We start from the raw sequence: 19,693 nt of genomic DNA on the forward strand, positions 1-19,693 counted from the left end.
GTCATATTGTTATTTTATTTATTTATTTATTTATTTATTTATTTATTTATTTATTTATTTATTTATTTATTTATTTATTTATTTATTTATTTGGTATATGATTGCTGATGCTCAAATCATAACTCATTTCTTCATAATACTGTCAAGTGTAGATTTCATATAATAAATTAGTAATTGTATGATTTTGCGAATAATAGAAATTACGTTCATTTGTTTCATTGTTATTATGTATCAGCTTTTACCAGTATTTCGACATTGTGGTTTGTTTGTAAAATGCTAAGTAATGGAATATCAGATAGAATGAAATTTTGTTTTATACCATTATCTCATTCATGAACTATGTTTACATGCATGCGTTTTGTGATACAAATATGCAAATATTCGCAATGCCTTAATACACAGGTCAACAAGTTGTAACATGTAATAACAACTAATGTCAACGTACCTGGTAGTAAGTTGAGCGAATATCTGTTCAACTGGTCGACTTTAAAAACATAGAATATTGTATGTCAGACGGATCAACTATTGTTACCATAGCTTTTATTTATTCATAGAATGTGCTTGTGAATGTAACTTGTACTTATTGTGAATAAGATTTCAAATGATCAAACAAAATCATTTCATAAACTTTGAATTCACGAAAAACACTTCAATACACCCAGAGTGTGTTCCCAGATCACCAAAATCAAATTGCCCACATAAATATGGAACTTCATGAACCTCCCATAGATAAAAACCGTGATCGTTGAGAGCGTTTAATATGTTATTTATCTCTAGATATCTTTCTTCTTTGTGCTTCTCTGGAATTCCAAAAATGTGAAACTCAAATGCTAACTGTTTTACGTGGACCAGTGCTCCAGTTTCTAACATCTGTGGGATTGCTGCAAGTTCCGATTTCTCAATGTCAAACTTTAAATACTCGATGATTCTCTGTAAATAATTGTGATAATATCGTGGTATAAGTTGCATTTGTACTCTCGGTATGGAATATACATATTTATGAACCCTTTCAAAGAATTACGTACAGCGATGATTTACATCGGCCTGGAACTGTAAAATATGTTAATAGTTAATATGAACTGAATGGTGTGAAAAATGATTGCAAATACTTACATCTGTATGACCATTCTTTTGAAATATCTTGTCAAGCGACCGCATTTTCCAATGTTGTTTCTGACCTTTCACAATTCGACCAACATCGTCTGAGTTGTATGCGTCGAGGCCAGTATTGTAGAACCATACTCGTTCAGAGTGTTTGTGGTCAGGTAAACCAATCCTGCAATATACAGTGCAAGTGAATCACAGAAATATGTATGCATAGTGCAAAATTAAATTAAAATAAAATAAAATATATGTTCGTCCTTGTTAAATTGTCCAAAAATTGTCATTCTAAAAGACTCTCGGTCATTTTCACGGTAATTTTTTCTGGTTACAAGTTATAATGATATTATTAATTGTACACATATATAGTGAGATATTTTACAACATGCTTTATGCTTTGCTATTACATGACGAATGGTATCTACTACAGTAATAAGCCAAATTGTATTATTGTATAGATTAATGAATTATACATTTATCACATCTATATTACTCTAGTGTTCAAAAGAGGGTAATCAGCAACATGTGTGAAGGAGGGAGAAATTAAATGAATTCACAATTCGAAATAGGTATCCCTTAATGCAAGTAGCCCACCAATGGCGACCAATGCTTTCAAATATAAAAATAGAAATTAAAGCCCAAGCGGCATCAGTGGTACCTAAGGTATTAGGTACCCCTTACTTCATAAGATTACATGATCATGGTGTTACATTTTTTGATTAATGCCTTTATCGTGGCAATGATGGCATGCTAAAAACAGTGTTTCAAGAAACCACACGACGTACAAATATGACACTTCCAATGAAAGGATCCATCGCCGGTGTATATATACACTCGCAAAATTTTAGATCAATTCAATTACAACCAAAATTAGCAAAGTTGCCAAACTACGTACATCTGAACGACGTTTTTTTTCTTTGAGGCGCCGCAAAATTGACTACTTTGTTATATAAACATAGATACACATACGACGCGTTAACAACGCTTTGTCGCCACTGGCATATACCTGACACAGAGCCAATCAAGGACAAGACAGCATGTTTTATGTAGTTATAGATTTATTACACAAATCTGAACATGAAAGTAGTACTGCAACACTAAACTCTCAGATAATTGGTGTGTCTGTAAAACTCTAAAATATCCATAAGCGTTATGGTGGAAAGTGCATCGTACACCGCCACAGGCACACTATCATGTAAAATAGTACGGTAATGCTCTCTCTGTAGAACAGTTTTCAATTTGTTGAAATATTCTTCAACAGGGTTTAACTCAGGGGAGTACACTGGCAAAAATACAAGTTCCATTCCCATATCTCCCAACCAGTTTGACAAAAGACGTTCTCCCTCGTGTCTGTGAATCGGTGCATTGTCGACTACTATAGTATCACCTGGTAACAATATTGGTTGACCATCATTATCATGTGCCTCGGTTGCGTCAACGAAAAATCTCAAATATTCATTTGTATTTGAAGGTCCAGCAATGACGTCACTGTACTTCACTGCATTTACACATATGAGAAGACTAAGGGAATAGTTGGCACTGTTTGCGTATTTACTAATCTCAATACATCTCTCCCCCCGGGGGGAATGTCCATAGCGCGACACTGTTTATTTTTACCCCTGATTCATCCATGAACTTGACTGTGTAAGGATTTTTTGTTTGGATGTCCTGAATAAAGGCGTTGTATTATCGTATATTTTCTGGAGTAAACTTTTGCTGTGGTATTGGTACTAACCGTTTATGTGTCCAATTACCACCATTTAGTTTTTCCCGAACTGTTCTTCCGATTGTACTTCTGGAAACATTTTCTACAGGCGCGTAACGAAGAAGCTCCTCTTTGATTTCAGCATACGTTATTGAAAGCCTCTCCCTTTTCAGTCCCTCAAATAGGTCTACATCCGGATCAGAAATTTTTCCTGATCCATGCCTTCTGCCGTGTTTACGTGGTAGTACATCTCTAGTCTCACAATAAATATTCCATATGCGTCTGACTGTTTTAATATTTACTGACAACTTGACAGCAACTTTGCTTAAACTTCCATATGGGAAATGTCCTGTGCATTTGTGAGCTCCTAGCGATTCAAGTTCATGAACAATCAGTCCTCTGAGATCTGTGCCTATACTCTTGCCACGGATAAAATACCGCCCTTTTTGAGATCGTTCCATCTTGTCTGGAAGTAATAACGCGATGTGGCATGTTCACCTGCCCATCACTATTGGTACTTACCATTATTACAAGGTAGTACAGGGATGTTATATAAAGTCTCAGACAACTAATAAATTAGTTGTCTGAGATAAAGTCAAGTTTATTCTGGGCGGCATTTGATGGAATATACCTGTAATGTATTGCTGGAAGAACAGTGAATATTCACTAACGAATAGTTTTGGTCATGTTGAAATGCACTTGTGAATAAGAATAATACACACCAAAAAAATGTGATTACACCCCTGTAAAAATTTCAATATGAAATAGTTGCCGCCAATTTCACATTGTCGATTTCATAACATGGTGTTGTAAAATGGAAGGCACTCCGCAGCATCGTCAAGTAATTGACGAATTTCTCAGTTCTGTCGACCCAGCACTGCTAAAATATGTCGATGATTTTAAGCGACTGGATTTTATAAGTGTGTCCGCGATGAGATTTTTTCCGGGCATCAGATTTTGAGAAGTTTGTGACCAAGGTCAGCACTGTACACAAGCGAATGGTACTGAATGCAGTTGCCAAGATACAAACACCGAGGTCTAAACTCGGTATTGACAATTCGGACACCTCTCCGTGTGTAGCATCTGATGAAAGGAGTGGTGACAGCAGTAATTGTAGTGGTGGTGGTGGTGGTGGTGGTGGTGGTAAAGCGCCTTCGTTATGCACCGTCGACTGAGTCTAACGACGCGTCCGAAAATCGATCTTGGGAAAATTACAAGAATTGGCATTGGAGCACAGGGAGCCCAGGAACTATGATCAACTGTACGCACTCCCTATGAGTGTGGGGGGGGGGTATCGGCTGGTATCTAGTGTAAGAAATAGACAAGGGATGAAGGCTCCAGCCAGCTCACAAAAAAACTCGAAAAAAACAGACGAAAAGAATGAAAAATAAAATCTAAAAAAATACCAGATTGAAGAATACTAGTTGCTCCTTCAAATTTCGCCAAAGCCTTACCTACATTTTACCGATATCTGCAGAATAAATCAAGAAAACTACACAAATTTACTCCATTTAGGAATTCCTAACGGTTTGCCCGAACGCATGGCACAGTTGGAGGCGTGGCCTGTTCAGCATTTGTTAACAACCAATCACAAGACTATTCTTGAATCGCACTGTAAAGGGAAAGTTCCTGGTAATATCAGCGCTACCAGTAACAATTTTCAGACAATAATTAACAACTTCAATCAAAAGCACAACCATCTTCAGAAATATAGTTCTTATGCACGCAGGGCGCCAGATCCAGTCAGGGAAAGAATGATTAGATCAGTGAGTCACACTCAAACTCGCAGTCAAAGTGAATATGATAGAAGCATACTCTTCCCATGTCACAGTCTCCCCGCGACGCCATGGAATTACACACTGCTGAGACAACCAACACAGTGCCGAACCGTGAACGTTCTAATATTTCCACAGCACCTAATATGAGTATTCGAAGTCCAAGTATCCCGCACACCGTCCCGAGTGTTGACAATAGTACAACACAGCCTGCCTCGTACCAATATCCATGGCAATACTGGTATCCATATACAAGTCTGATGCAGTCTCCATACTATGGGTCAACATTCCCGCCGTATACAACAACCCCTCCAGCAACCCAGCCACCGTTGCCGAAATCGCCACCGCCGACACGCCCACCATCACCCGAGCAGGGTGACAGCGAATAAGTACTGACTTTTCAAAACAAATTTGGGATTTTTTTCTAGCTTTTCTTTCAGCCTTAGCACGACCTCGTAGATGCAGATTAAGTGTTAACTACTATAATGTGTTTATGTATTTGAAAGTAGTGTCTAATGAAAAAAGAATAATGAAAGAAATATTGATTTTAAAACGAGTGGAAAGTTTGCTTTCACCGTCTATTTCGTTTGCCAGTTGTTTCTTATCCTTTTTTATGTGCTTGGATTTCATTTAAAAATTTCATTGCTTACAACATTTCGCGATTGTCCGTCCGTAGGTCAATGCCTTTACATAGAATTATTGTTAACTGTTGATATTTGTATTTTGTATTTTTGTTAATAAATGAATATACCTTATTTTTCTTGCACGCCGTTTTATTTTACTTAAAATAAGAAGGAAAAAAAATAGCGAACTACCGATATTAATAATTGTTTACTCTGGCGTCTGACAGTGGCGTCAGCAACGCTTGTTTGTATCAGTTTAAATGTAACAATTTTGTCTACAGTGTCGGCGCCTCAAATGAAAAAAACGTTCTCTAGCCTAACGTAGTTTGGCAACTTTGGTAATTTTGGTTGTAAAACACCACACATATTTGCTCAATTTTCCACAAAATCAAATGTCGGACAAAACAAGTTGATCAGTTGAAGCACTAATGAGAAACAAATGGCCAAACGTTTGGTCATTTTTACTTAAAATCCAATCATGTGACCGATCAAAATTATAATATTTTTCGTATGACGCTAAGGCAATAAATCATGTTATATACAACATATCAAGTTGATTGGTTGAAATAATCAGGAGAAACAAATGCCAAAATCTTTTAGTAATGTGTGCATAAAATTTAAAATGCGATCAATCGTAACACATTTTTCAAACTTAAATGTACTCCATATATAGATGCTATATATACCATCTGTGGGATAATTTTGAAGGGGATTTGATGTTAACAGGTGACATTTAATCTGGATGACATTTAATAATAATTGTTGTTACATTACGTACAAGTAAAGAGACGAATTGCAGCACAAGTGAGGTAATATATATATATGTTTACAGTATAAAAATAGATATAAAATTTGCAGTGCCCGTTGTCTACGAAATGAACCGCAATTACTCGTTATCCAGTTTACATAAAACTTTTTTTTTACACCAAAGCATATCGAATCCAGTTTATAACACATTTTTGCGTATTCAAATTCAGGTAAAATGCGTTTCTTGATTCTTCCATAAAAAGATGACAAGAATATCACAATGTGTCGCATTGGTAAAATTATTAAAATGAGGTGTATGCATTACAATCTTGGCAGTGATAAAAATATAGTTAATCAGCTGGCAAGAAGAAGAGGAAGATGAAAAAGAAGAAGAAAGAAGAAAAAACGGTGATAAAAATAATAGAATAAGGACCCCTGATAAAATCGAACGAACACAAATTGATGGAAATGTAACATCTAAAATGTGATCTATGCCACTGTTAAATTGCCTATATAGTAAATAAATATATTAATACAATATTTCAAACTCCACAACATACCAAACCAAATCCTAATTTCTTCCCAGAGCATTACATTCATAATTCTTATCTTATAGAATTCATTGGTGCCGTTTAGTATTCAAAGCATGAAATTTGTCACATGACCCACCTGCGAAATCTTCCCTTCCAAATATATTCGAGTTCAAAAAACAACATTTTTGGATCACAAATTTGAAACATTACATTTTGACTAGCAGCAATCCTTAACTCAGCGGTACTTGAGCGAGCTGTATTGATTTGTAAGACCAGGGAAAAACTTTTCAAAATGTTGAAACACAAATTGTAAAGTAAAGTTTTAAGTAGTGGAGTTGGACTAGTTTTGCCGAAAGATATGCAATATTGTTGACGTGCATGTACATATACAGTATTTGATGACGTGCTTGTGAAGGTACAGTATTTGATGACGTATATGTACAATATTTGATTTCATACATGTACAGTTACAATATTTACAGTATTTGATGACGTGTATGTACAATATTTGATTTCGTACATGTACAGTTACAATATTTACAGTATTTGATGACGTACATGTACAGGTACAGTATTTAATGACGTGTTTGTAAAGGTACAATAATTGATGACGTGTATGTACACTATTTGATTTCGTACATGTACAGTTACAATATTTATAGTATTTGTTGACGTGCATGTACACTATTTGATTTCGTACATGTACAGTTACAATATATGCAGTATTTGATGACGTACATGTACACTATTTGATTTCGTACATGTACAGTTACAATATTTACAGTATTTGATGACGTACATGTACAGGTACAGTATTTATAGTATTTGATGACGTGCATGTACACTATTGGATTTTGTACATGTACAGTTACAATATTTACACTATTTGATTTCGTACATGTACAGTTACAATATTTATAGTATTTGTTGACGTGCATGTACACTATTTGATTTCGTACATGTACAGTTACACTATATGCAGTATTTGATGACGTACATGTACAATATTTGATTTCGTACATGTACAGTTACAATATTTACAGTATTTGATGACGTACAGGTACAGTATTTATAGTATTTGATGACGTGCATGTACACTATTGGATTTCGTACATGTACAGTTACAATATTTACAGTATTTGATGACGTGCATGTACAATATTTGATTTCGTATATGTACAGTTACAATATATACAGTAGTTGATGCCGTACATGTACAATATTTGATTTCGTACATGTACAGTTACAATATTTATAGTATTTGATGACGTACATGTACAGTTACAATATTTACAGTATTTGATGACGTACATGTACAGTTACAGTATTTACAGTATTTGATGACGTACATGTACAGTTACAATATTTACAGTATTTGATGACGTACATGTACAGTTACAATATTTATAGTATTTGATGATGTTTATGTACAGTTACAATATTTATAGTATTTGATGACGTACATGTACAATATTTGATTTCGTACATGTAGAGTTACAATATTTATAGTATTTGATGACGTACATGTACAGGTACAGTATTTAATGACGTGCTTGTAAAGGTACAGTATTTGATGACGTGCATGTACAGTATTTGATGATGTACATGTACAGTTACAATATTTATAGTATTTGATGACGTGTATGTACAATATTTGATGACGTGCATGCACAGTATTTACAGTTGTTTATAAAACTATATAGCGGCAAATAAAATGTTACCAAGAGATCTGAAGGTAGATAACCATGAATAGTCACTATCGACAAGGATATAAGACCGATAGGCTCTTTTCTAAGTGCACCTACAATACTATCAAAATGTATCATACTTACGATGGGTCATGTGAATATACTTTACACCCAGACTGTGCCATCTCCTCATCAAAGGTCCAATCAGTTCTGATTCTAATAATTACAAAAATAGTAATATAGTATAGTATAATAATATAGTATGTTTTTGCTGACGATAGATAATAAGAAACATCCCTTAATAGTTTAAAATGCTTGTTGATGATACATATTCAATAACACTACAAATAGTTACACGTATGACAAATTTAAGTCAATGTCATAATTGTTCATTGAATTCATCTTTGCCAAAGCAAGTTTAAAATAATATAGAAAAAATGCAATCTTACCCGAAGGAGTACACAACACAATCATCAAAATTTGGTTTAATCTTTTCATCAAAGCACACAAACCATCCACCGTCATTGGGTAGCTGAGTTCCAACTCGCCTAACATTGTTACAGTAAAACCGCGGTTTTCGGAAAACGTTCAAATTATATATAAAACGAATAAATTCTTTCCCTGCTTCCAGTGTCCAGTTTTGTGTACGCAACATAGTTGAAGGTTTGGCCTTAGAAATTTCATTTTCACCTTCCAAATCATTTGCATCAAACGCATGTCTTTCATTGATCTATAAGAGCAAATCATCACTGTTAGGGGTGCCCCAGTGTTGTTGTTCAGATTTCCTGGTTCTACTATTTCCGACATGATCCAACTTTCTAAATTTTGATTTGTTATTTGAACGTCATCAGAGAGCAACGTTATTCTGAATCAGTAGCATATTGACTAAATGCAACAGTAATACAGTGGTCACGTGATCTTTACCACAATTCTGAAATTCTAGAAAACGACAGAAAAGCTCAAAATCGAACAAGAACCGAGTGTACCACCGGGGCGTACCACCATTGTTTGGTCAAAATTGGTCCGCTGAGATGTCTTTAAAAGTGCCCTTACACACATATTAAACTCAACACCTCGCCTGCTTCCCATACACGGGTTCTAAACATTGAAATTGGTAATATGGTTTGACCACCATGTTCCTTGCAACTCGAGCAAAAAAATGGAGTTTATCTAAAACATGTTTGCTGTTTAATGTTCGAAAATATAATACATTTACATCTAGAAATGTTTATAGACAGACGATGGACTATCTGTCATCCAATAATACGAATGGCATACGATCACTCTAGGCTTACCGACTCAACACTTGTTACTCTGGGTTTCTCATCAAGACGTGGAATCTCACAGTGACACGTCTTGTTCCTTGTTCTGAGATCTGTGGATTTGAACACAAACATTCATGTGAGAACATAATATATGCTGTCAAAATATTGTTATTCAATGTATAGCTGCTCGTAGGATTTGTTGCTTTAAGTGTGTTGCGACTGATCAATCAGCTATGTTTGAATATATATGTCTTGGATTATCATATTACCGCTGATGTGTTTTTTTTCCTTCTTTTATTCATTTCTATCCATTGCTGGATATACTAATAATAGCGCCCTCTGTATACATAAATGTTTAGTTGTTGTTTTTTTTAAATTAATATAGTGTAGAACCTAAACATGCATATTAGTTAATACCATCCAAACATGGTAAATAATTACAAATACTTCTTATAATACAACTTCATTGGCACATTGGACAATTTATATCAACCAATGGAAACAAGGCTGAAAATCACGTGTTTGCCATCAAATCTGAATATTTCAAAACAAAATTACTAAAGCAATATCAGGTTTGATATTTCAGTCAATCTGATATATCACATGTTGACATATAGTTGTAATTTAGTATTTAATTAGAAATGTCAACTAGGTATTGTTAACTTAGAGGGAGAGAGATTCACTATTACTTGCAATTTGTATTCTGACTGCAGTGTTGTACTCTGTATTAAATTACGTGTTTAGATATGTAACGCAATGCAGATTATGCTTATGCTTTATTTATCCAGTCATATTCTGAACATCGGGCTAATTAGTTTGATATATATATTATGTTGATTGTATCAGATAAAAACGCAAATTTTAAACGATTTTGATCAAATTATGCAAACTAAAGAAGGAGCATCAAATAATGATGTATGACCTTTTTTATCTTGTTTCGCACAAAAAAGAAAATCATTGTAACATTTTGGGTGTGGGAGTATTGTGGGAGTATTGTGGGAGTATTGTGGGAGTATTGTGGGAGTATTGTGGGAGTATTGTGGGAGTATTGTGGGAGTATTGTGGGACATGGTAGCACCCTCCAGCTCATGGAATAAACATGCGTATTATTATTAAAATCATTAAACGATATGGGTTTTTTTTTCAAATAAGTTCCCAGAAAATTAATAATTAATAAATGATTAATCATTGATTTATCCAGACAAAAACATGTCTCAGATGTAAAATACAAATTCTCAAAATTTGCGTTATGTATAACACGTGTAGGCCTATATTAGATCTAGTCGGAGTGTACGCCCTCAATGTTGTGCGCACATACCAACAACTTAACATAACTTAACTGTATCGAACCACTTTAAGGGTGTATTGTCGGAAAAAATATTTCAAACCCATTGACATGTTAATTATTATGCGAATGTATAATAGAAGCAATTAGCAAGCTATCTCTGCCTTGCCAATAACCGAACATAATCGCTACTTACTACACGATCCGTCACAATATAGTACTTAAATGCGGCAATAGCTGTGGTTTAGTATAACCATATACAGATGATCAAATCTTACCGAAATATTGTTTTAGATTCAATTGCACGGGAAAAGTGACTAAACGGTACTCGCCATTTTGTTGAAATCGCTCATGTGATGAGGACCGCTAAAAATCATGGAGCATAACGCACCTGTTATGAATGCTGTCTGGAGAACTTGGCGCAATACCGCGGCCATTTCTTTTCGATTTGCAGGTGTTTTAATGTAAAACGTCGGTATATTACGTATATGTTATGCATTCAGTGGCCACACTTCGGCGACATCCGTTACAAATGCACACTAAGGACACATGAAATGTTGTATTAACCATTGTTAGTAATATTATTTTAATATTATTATCGCTTTAACTTATATAAACAAAATTTATTTTAATTGATTTTCGTATTGACTATAAAAAAAACAAAACAAAAATGCTGTTTTATTCCAATTTTTTGATTACGCTACACTCCATATCAGGATTTCTCAAAGTGCGCCATCAAACAAACATATCAAGTTGATCTATGCGATAATTTTGTTTTTTACTGTGCCGATTTTTGTTTATGGATTCCAAAGTCTGTATGTCATAATGTTTTTGTTTTTAAGTTTCTAACGTGGTCTCCATGTTTCCAAGGTGTCCATGTCTCCGAGGTTTCCATCTTTCCATGTTTCCGAGGTTTCCGGCAAATCCATTCTAGCGGTTGTGGAATTATAAAACGATATGTTAAGCAGAATTAAAATCTGACAAGTAAGTTGTAGTGAATATGTACTCAATTATAATTTTCAAACCAAATAAGAAGAAAAATAGATAAAAACTCAAATACACTTGAGTTGAAAAATTAACAACGAGCCCGGCACTACGTCGTCTGTCCCACTCAAAAAGCTGTGTTGCTAAACACGTATCAATTATTACAAAAACACGTAAATAAACAAAGTCTGCACAATAAATAAAGTGAAGAGAATAAATCTGTACAGCTTACAGGTGTACATCTATAACGTAACCAAATAAACGTGTCTTGGTTACAAAGGAGCAAGTGACTCCGTGGTAAACGTTGGGGGAGTGTTGGAAAGAAAAATAACAAATATTTTGTTTATTCAAGTTATTCCATATGGGGGTACTAATACATTCACATACAACCCAGTGCCACCTTCTTTGTCTCATCTCTGTCGAAATTTCCAATCAAATGAAACAAATCAAGTTCAATACCGTTCACGCATTTTAGTTGCGGTCATGCTTTATCCGAGCTCATGTATAGTATATACAAGGATTGTGGTATTATTTAGATGGGTTTTATATACCAATGTTACCGGACAGTGTATAAACTGTTTGTTGATAACGACGATGATGCAAGAAAGTCGAGGGGCTAATGGCTAACCTAATAACATTGATGAAGGTTTGTACTCTTAATGTACAATGCAATATTCATGATAATGGTAAAGCCGAAATGAAAAGCCCGAAATGAAAACGAAAGCATGCTGATGATCCAGAAACTCCCGATATAAATAAATATGCCAACTCAAAGTGTTGCAATTTAAGAGTCGAACAAAGCCCATCAGAATTTATCTTTACACTGTTGAACAATGACAAGAAATCAAATGTTTTCATGGAGAGAGAAATATTGAACCGACATTCAAGGTATATTACACTCGAAGCTACACTTGCTTGCAGTCTGTTGCGATTTTATACTGATGGCAAGTCTGTTGGGATTTTACACTGATGGCAAGTCTGTTGCGATTTTACACTGATGGCAAGTCTGTTGGGATTTCGCGGTCACATGACTTTCGAATTTTTCATCGAAATCGCAACAGAATGAAAGCAAGTCTAGCTTCGAGTGTAATATACCTTGAATGTCGGTTCGATATTCAGAACATAACGATAAGCAGAACAGAACAACAAAGAGCCCAGTGTCCAGGCCTTGGATTGCAGCGTCTTCCAGAACTAATGCAGCAAACTCATAGTGATTTTCAAACAACAAATACCTGAGTGTTCAGGCCTTGGATTGCAGCATCTAACCATACATTGGTGAAAGAGACTGAATTGTTGTAGGTAGACGATTTGAGGATGTTGATATTAGTGTCATGAATTTGTTTTCGCGTATCTGTTAACCGACTTAATTAACTGATTATTACCGAATTGCTGTGTTATGTCTGTCATCGTATAGGCCTATTTGAAGTTTTGGACGGAACTTGGCTCAGTGGTTTGGAACTAATTACAAGATACCGTCGCTATTCTGACATCCGTAGTTATTAATGTAGTGAACGATTAATCAAAAGATATGACGTATTCAGTACTTAGTGTGATTGGCTTTATGATTGAAGGTTACGCCCTAGAGTTTTTTTACTGCTTTGTAATTGGTTAGAGTTTTGAAAATGAATAAAGAGAGTTTGAGTTGGTCTTGGCGAGTACAGCACGATAGACGCAGTAGAGAGAGGGTGCGGTCCTGGAGAGACTAGGGGCGAACCTTGAGGCAGTCCAGTCTTGGACGAGTCTTGGTTCAGCCTTGCGAGAGTCTTGGGGACTTTTCCCCAGGGCGCTGTGTCTTATAGAGTGCTCCAAAAGATCGACTAAGACGAGAGTTGAAACGTATTTCGTTGTGTGTGTCTTATTTGACTGTAAAGTATAAGTGACTTTCCCGATCCCGTACCTCAGGGGGACGAGATAGAGAGACGAGACGAGATTCCCCCCTGACAGTGAGGAGACCCCGAGAGAGGAGAAGTTTTCCCCCGTGATACGTGAGTGGAGATCCCGGGCAGGTGTTTAACACACATTGACATCCTGTGAAGAAAAGTGAATTGGCGAAGATGTGTCTTTCTTGTGAACCGAACTAACTGGCTCGATGGCAGAGACGAAACCGCGCTCGACGACTAACACCGTTAACAGTATGGCACCGATGAACGACGCTGAAGAGATGAAGACCTCTGAACCCCTTATGAAGGATGAGTACCGGATAGGACTGTATAATTAAGAATAACGCGACAAGAGAAGAGACGCTTATAGACTTTGACTTTAGCTATCTGTGTATTGCTTAGAGAACTGCTCGCTAGACACTGTAACGGACACTGTGTAACCCAAGACGTTGAACTCTTTTCCACAATCACAACACCATTGCTCAGTAATGTAATGTATTGCTTGCTTTTTTCTATTGTTTTTACCGTTTTTTTTGTGATGTCGAATTGTATGTATGTAAGCGCCCAGATCTTTGTTTTGAACTGATATTTAGTGACGTACGAGGTCCTTTATAACGATTTATGCGCGCCTCAGTATTTGCAACACAGTGTTATGAGTTTTGTGATGTTTTATGGAGTTTTAATGAGTTCATGAGTACGGAATATGATGGGAGGAATGATGCCCCCACGTGTTTTTTTTAAGAGTTTTGAGATTTGTCGAGTACAGAGATACCGAGGAGAATTTCCCACTGATATTAGCATAACCATACATTAGTAAAAGAGACTGGAGTGTTGTGGGTAGACAATTTGAGGATGTCGATATTAGCATAACCATACATTAGTAAAAGAGACTGAAGTGTTGTGGGTAGACTATTTGAGGATGTTGATATTAGCATAACCATACATTAGTAAAAGAGACTGAAGTGTTGTGGGTAGACTATTTGAGGATGTTGATATTAGCATAACCATACATTAGTAAAAGAGACTGAAGTGTTGTTGTTAAACTATTTGAGGATGTTGATATTAGCATAACCATACATTAGTAAAAGAGACTGAAGTGTTGTGGGTAGACGATTTGAGGATGTTGATATTAGCATAACCATACATTAGTAAAAGAGACTGAAGTGTTGTTGTTAGACGATTTGAGGATGTTGATATTAGCATAAGTTAGCAGATCATTAATGTCCATGTAAAATAAATCGGGTCCACATACGTTACTTTGTGGAACACTGGCTTTGACAATAATGAACAATGAGCAGTGGCTACCAAGTTTAACATACTGAGTGTAAAGGTAGCTGCAGAACTAATGTAAGGTTGTGGTATGGAAATTGTATTACTTGAGTTACATCTATATAAAGGTTAGTGTGTGTGTATATATTAATGCTCGCTCTGAGAAATAATTTCAAATGCAGCTATGGTAATTGCTAGCGTCAAGCAAAAATTTAGTGTATCACATTACATGAGAACGATCTGCAATCTTAAAGTGTTTATAGTGGTCGAACACATCTAATAATGTAGTAAGTAACTAATAATGATAATAATTTATAATGCCATAACTTTAACCAATAATGTAATAATTGGATCAACCGATATTTTAATAACAAATTTACCGTTATTATAATACTCTTTTTTAACGGATAATATACTGATTATTTCACTGATATTGTATTAACATTTATAATTATGACAAAACCGGGTCTCTGGTGTGTAAATAAAGTCCAACTTAAGGTAGAAGCTTATTCATAAATAAAAATAACCCAAATTTATTAATTTTCCATTAAATCGTACTTCCGGGCATTACAAGAATATTGGCATTGGGGTCATCAGCCCAATTTTCGTAAAAATTATGGTTGTATTGTACTGGATAGTGATCTATTTGGCAGTATTATAACGCGTTTACCATAAGATTCTATGGCAGAGATATTATGCGTATCTTAAATTGTAGGCTAATGACAGCCTCGCCTACAGAAGGCTAAACTATGGCAGTCATAAGTTGAAAGTAATAAGTACGACCACAACACACCAGATCCCAGTCATCCCACCAAGTATAGATCTAAATATGTATAACCCGGACATGGTCCATGCTATTGTTTACTAATTTAAATAATATAAAATTACTGTAAATATGTTAAAAGAGTATTCTAGTGTTTGGTTACTGAAACGGCATAGCGCGTTTTACGGTAATGCTTTCATTTCTGCCTTGGTCGTTGCATTGATTTTGCGATGAAGGATTTTGTAGTTTAGAGTTTGTGTTTTCATGGGATTATAATTACCTATGGCAACACAACGTGTGGTGGCGATCGTATATGTTTTGTTTCGAATGGTCATTCATTAGTTAGTCAGCTGATAACTGTGTTTAACATAACAATCGCACTGTGTGTGTTAAGTATAGGGGTTGTGTTTTGTTAATTATTTCCTCCACTGAGACGAGAAGTCTTTGTTTGAACTTAGTTGATTACTAGTATCTATCTTTATTTTACTTTGATGAATTGAATTCTGTTTGAATGCCATGAATGTAATGATTTGAGAGACCGAAACGTGAAGGAGAGAGGCTAGAAAGTGTGACCTGTGAACGAGGTTGTCAAGAAACTGTGTCTTTGCGCGAACGACATTTTGAAAGTGGTACTGGTAGTGGCGTTTTCATAGCTGTGGCTAAAATCAAGTGAAGTGGCGGAAATTGAGGAAGGAGGCCGACCTGAATTCCGACAGAAGACTCGCTAAGGGGTCCCTCCATCGATGGTATGCTGAGTAATCGACGGGACTTGATGGTAACTTGAAATTCGCCGATTTTTGTCGTTGACTAGCCAGGAGCTAGGACCTACGTGCGCGTTGAGCACTTTGCCGTGAGTACACATGTAACACGTGACAAGGGACTAAATCGATAGTGATTGTTGTTTTCAGAGCTCTATGAAAGTGGGTTGTGCTGAAAGTGGTTATCATTTGATGTATTTTAATTGTGTTTTATGACTACCTGTATTTCTATGCTATTATGAAATTTTGTGTGTGTGTGTGGAGAATACAGAATTGCCATGTTTATTGTTGATACTTGCAACGGTGTATAATTGTGCATTTATGGTTATTGATGGTGAGTGAATTTGTATGAGTCACTGTGAAACTGCCTAGATCCATTCCGGACCTGTCACATTAAAGTGTTCATGTCTAAGTAGTTTAGAAATTGGAATCTGGCCGAGGTGTGGTATAAAACGGGTTGTTTTAATATGCGTTTTAAAAGTGGATTGAATCAGTGGCTTATCACTTTTGTTCCCACACGTGGACGTTGAGGCTACATAACCCCTACGTGTAGGGGTCATATATGGAATGCTACTGCTAGTGTATAAATGAACTGTTAGTTAATAACCAGCATATATATGTGATATGCTGAATTCTTATATGCCTAATAAATCATCTCCGAGATCATCATCTCGTAAACTACTAATCATAACTTGGGTAGATTTGTTAACGTGTGGCGATCGTGCGTTTTCTGTGGCGACACAGAAATGATTGACCACACAACACCAAACACTGCTCCGACTTCAACAAATTTAAAACGTGTCAGATCAAAAAAGCATATATGATTTATTAATACATATATTGTATATTTTGTTATTATTGTCATGAATGTAATTCTTATCTTTGATTTATACATTGTAATTGTTCTTGACTAATTCAATTTTAGTAGGCGCAATATAAGTTAGTACATTATTTTAATTATTACTATTCACCGTATCTCTCCCCTCGTCTGCAAGGCTGATCACTGTAAGCAAATGGATGGATGATGGTAAGACATTCGTTAACACTGATACATTTGGTGTACCGTGGCCACTTGCAAGACACCGCAATCTGCCATGTGCACTCCACCAAGTTCTCTACACCAGAACAGAATTATGGTCCATGCAATATCGCCCATATTGGAGCTGTCACTTATTAACTCATACCAAGTACCACAGTCACATTCCTCATTGGGGTAAGCCATTTTTAGCCAATCAGTGGTGTTGATTCATACAACTTCACCAACAACTTGGTTTCTCGGTTCCTTGCAGATGCAGGGAGAAATGACAATAGAAGCATGGGATTTCTAATTGTTGAACGAACACCTTACTGGTTGCCCTCTGCCCTGTGTCACTGATTCACATCCACAACACCCTAAGGTCAGTGCTTTCTAGTTTACCAAGTTCAAGTCACAGGGAGTTGATGCTATGGCTAAAGCCATGCTTAAATTTTATCCAAAATGAAAGACTGGCCAGTCTGGCAGATGTGTTGTTTCAGTCAGCAAAGTGATAACTGCGATGAGCTGTTTGATTAAACAGCATGAGTCCGAATAATTATCATAACACATATTGAAAAAAAATTGAGCACATCCTGCTTCATGTGTCCCGCCAGCCATTTATCTTTCTGAGTTCTAATGAAATGGTTTATGTTTGTCTAGATCACACAAGTAATATTGATGCCATTCGAGATGTTCTGTGTAACTGTTATTGTATCTAGAAAGTATTTTAATAGTTAGGACAGAAGAAGAAAATGTTTTATTTTAAGACGTCTATTTATGTACTGCATTCCCTGGAAAGGAATGAAACACTCACATTTGTGTTTGTATGTTCGTGCATTGACTTCTACCCCTAACCAGCCATCGTCTGATAACGAGGCTGCACGTGGAACTGATGAACTAATGAGAATACAGCGTTTCAATATTTGACAGCGCGTATTTCCATGTAGTATTTATTAATTATTTACCCCATTTAACAAGCAACCATGTTACTGTTACTAACAGCTTGTGCACGTTTGCTGGTATGGTTTAGAATGCAAAAAAACACAATAAGTAATTGGTCCTCACAGAAAATGTTAATATATGATCGAACACAATGCGTGTTGTGTTTCATTTAAAATACATGTACAGTACAAAATAGAAACGAATATTAAAAAATGCAGCCATAAAATCCTGTCTACAATGTGCCGCTACTGGTTGGGGGATTGTCCATAGTCAAAGAATTAAATTGTAAGTTAGGTTGAGATACCATTCAAATAGGTATAAAAAACACAAATCCAAATGATTTCAAGTTTAAACTTTTCCACATGGAGCAACAAACTGCATGATACAGTGCAACATTACGCGCTGCCACAAATAGTATATGTAAAATAGAAAGCGTTATATTACCAGTCAAAAGTAGTAACACAATTCCAGCAAGTATAATAGCAAGTAAAACTACTGCTGAATTGGTCCGCAGATTCATGATGATGTGAGCATACAGCCAGACACCACCAAAATGAACACTGTGTTAATAATAACGAAGCAATAAGGCATCATATGGTGTAACCAATAATACCACATATGCGTGTGTGGTTATTTTAAATATTTGTATTTATTATCATATTAGTATTGTTACTCAACAATATGTTCTCTTAATTGATTTATGTGACGTTTGCATACATTGTTGAAATTATGATAGAACACTTTTATGACGAAATGATTGTTTTAAGATATTGCTTATATGTACTATAAAATGTAATGTGTTCTATATTATTGTCTTGATTGATCTTTTTAGCAATTACAGAGATTATCAAAGCCCATATTAATGGTGCCGTCTGCCAATGTTAGCGCAAAAAACGATTAAGATAAACACGATATTTTCAGGTAAGTTTACCATTGTTAACTGCAACAAAAATGGTCCATGTTTGGTATAATTGTATTTTGGCTGATAGTTTCATTTCCTTTGAGTGGTTACTTTGGGAATAAGAATTTATGAACACCGGTAACTACTTGCGATCGTTAGCACTGAACACGTGAGAAAGGTGATGTTTTGTTGACGATAAGGCCGACTCCTTGTTTAAGGCATTGAAGCTCTGGTTGTAAATGCGATTGTTCATGAAAATATATTAACATACTATACTATAACATAACTCTTGATTAAAAAACGCAAACCAATTTTCGTTGGAATAACATGTAAAAAGACGATTCTCCGTATTGGGAACACAATCGTTTCAAATTGATCAGAAAACCTCTTACCCCTTATTTCAGCGTAATCGTGAGCAGACAATCGGTATAGAGCTTAAAGCTCGTGGAGTCGAATCAG

At 35.7% G+C, this 19,693-nt stretch overlaps 1 protein-coding gene across 1 annotated transcript; it reads right to left on the bottom strand.

The window, feature by feature from the left end:
* Window positions 1-523: 523 nt before the first annotated feature.
* Window positions 524-18,912, bottom strand: LOC144354882 (putative methyltransferase-like protein 24). The gene is made up of 6 exons (XM_085494967.1): window positions 18,778-18,912; window positions 9,468-9,547; window positions 8,622-8,902; window positions 8,317-8,388; window positions 1,114-1,276; window positions 524-930 (listed from the first exon to the last, which is right to left on the bottom strand). The coding sequence occupies exons 1-6, from the start codon at window positions 18,851-18,853 to the stop codon at window positions 616-618; spliced, it is 987 nt and encodes a 328-aa protein (XP_085351093.1). The 5' UTR covers window positions 18,854-18,912; the 3' UTR covers window positions 524-615.
* Between the last annotated feature and the right edge of the window lie 781 nt (window positions 18,913-19,693).

The sequence above is a fragment of the Saccoglossus kowalevskii genome, chromosome 21, assembly GCF_978046115.1.
Source record: "Saccoglossus kowalevskii chromosome 21, keSacKowa6.1, whole genome shotgun sequence".
In the NCBI taxonomy this organism is placed as follows: domain Eukaryota; kingdom Metazoa; phylum Hemichordata; class Enteropneusta; family Harrimaniidae; genus Saccoglossus; species Saccoglossus kowalevskii.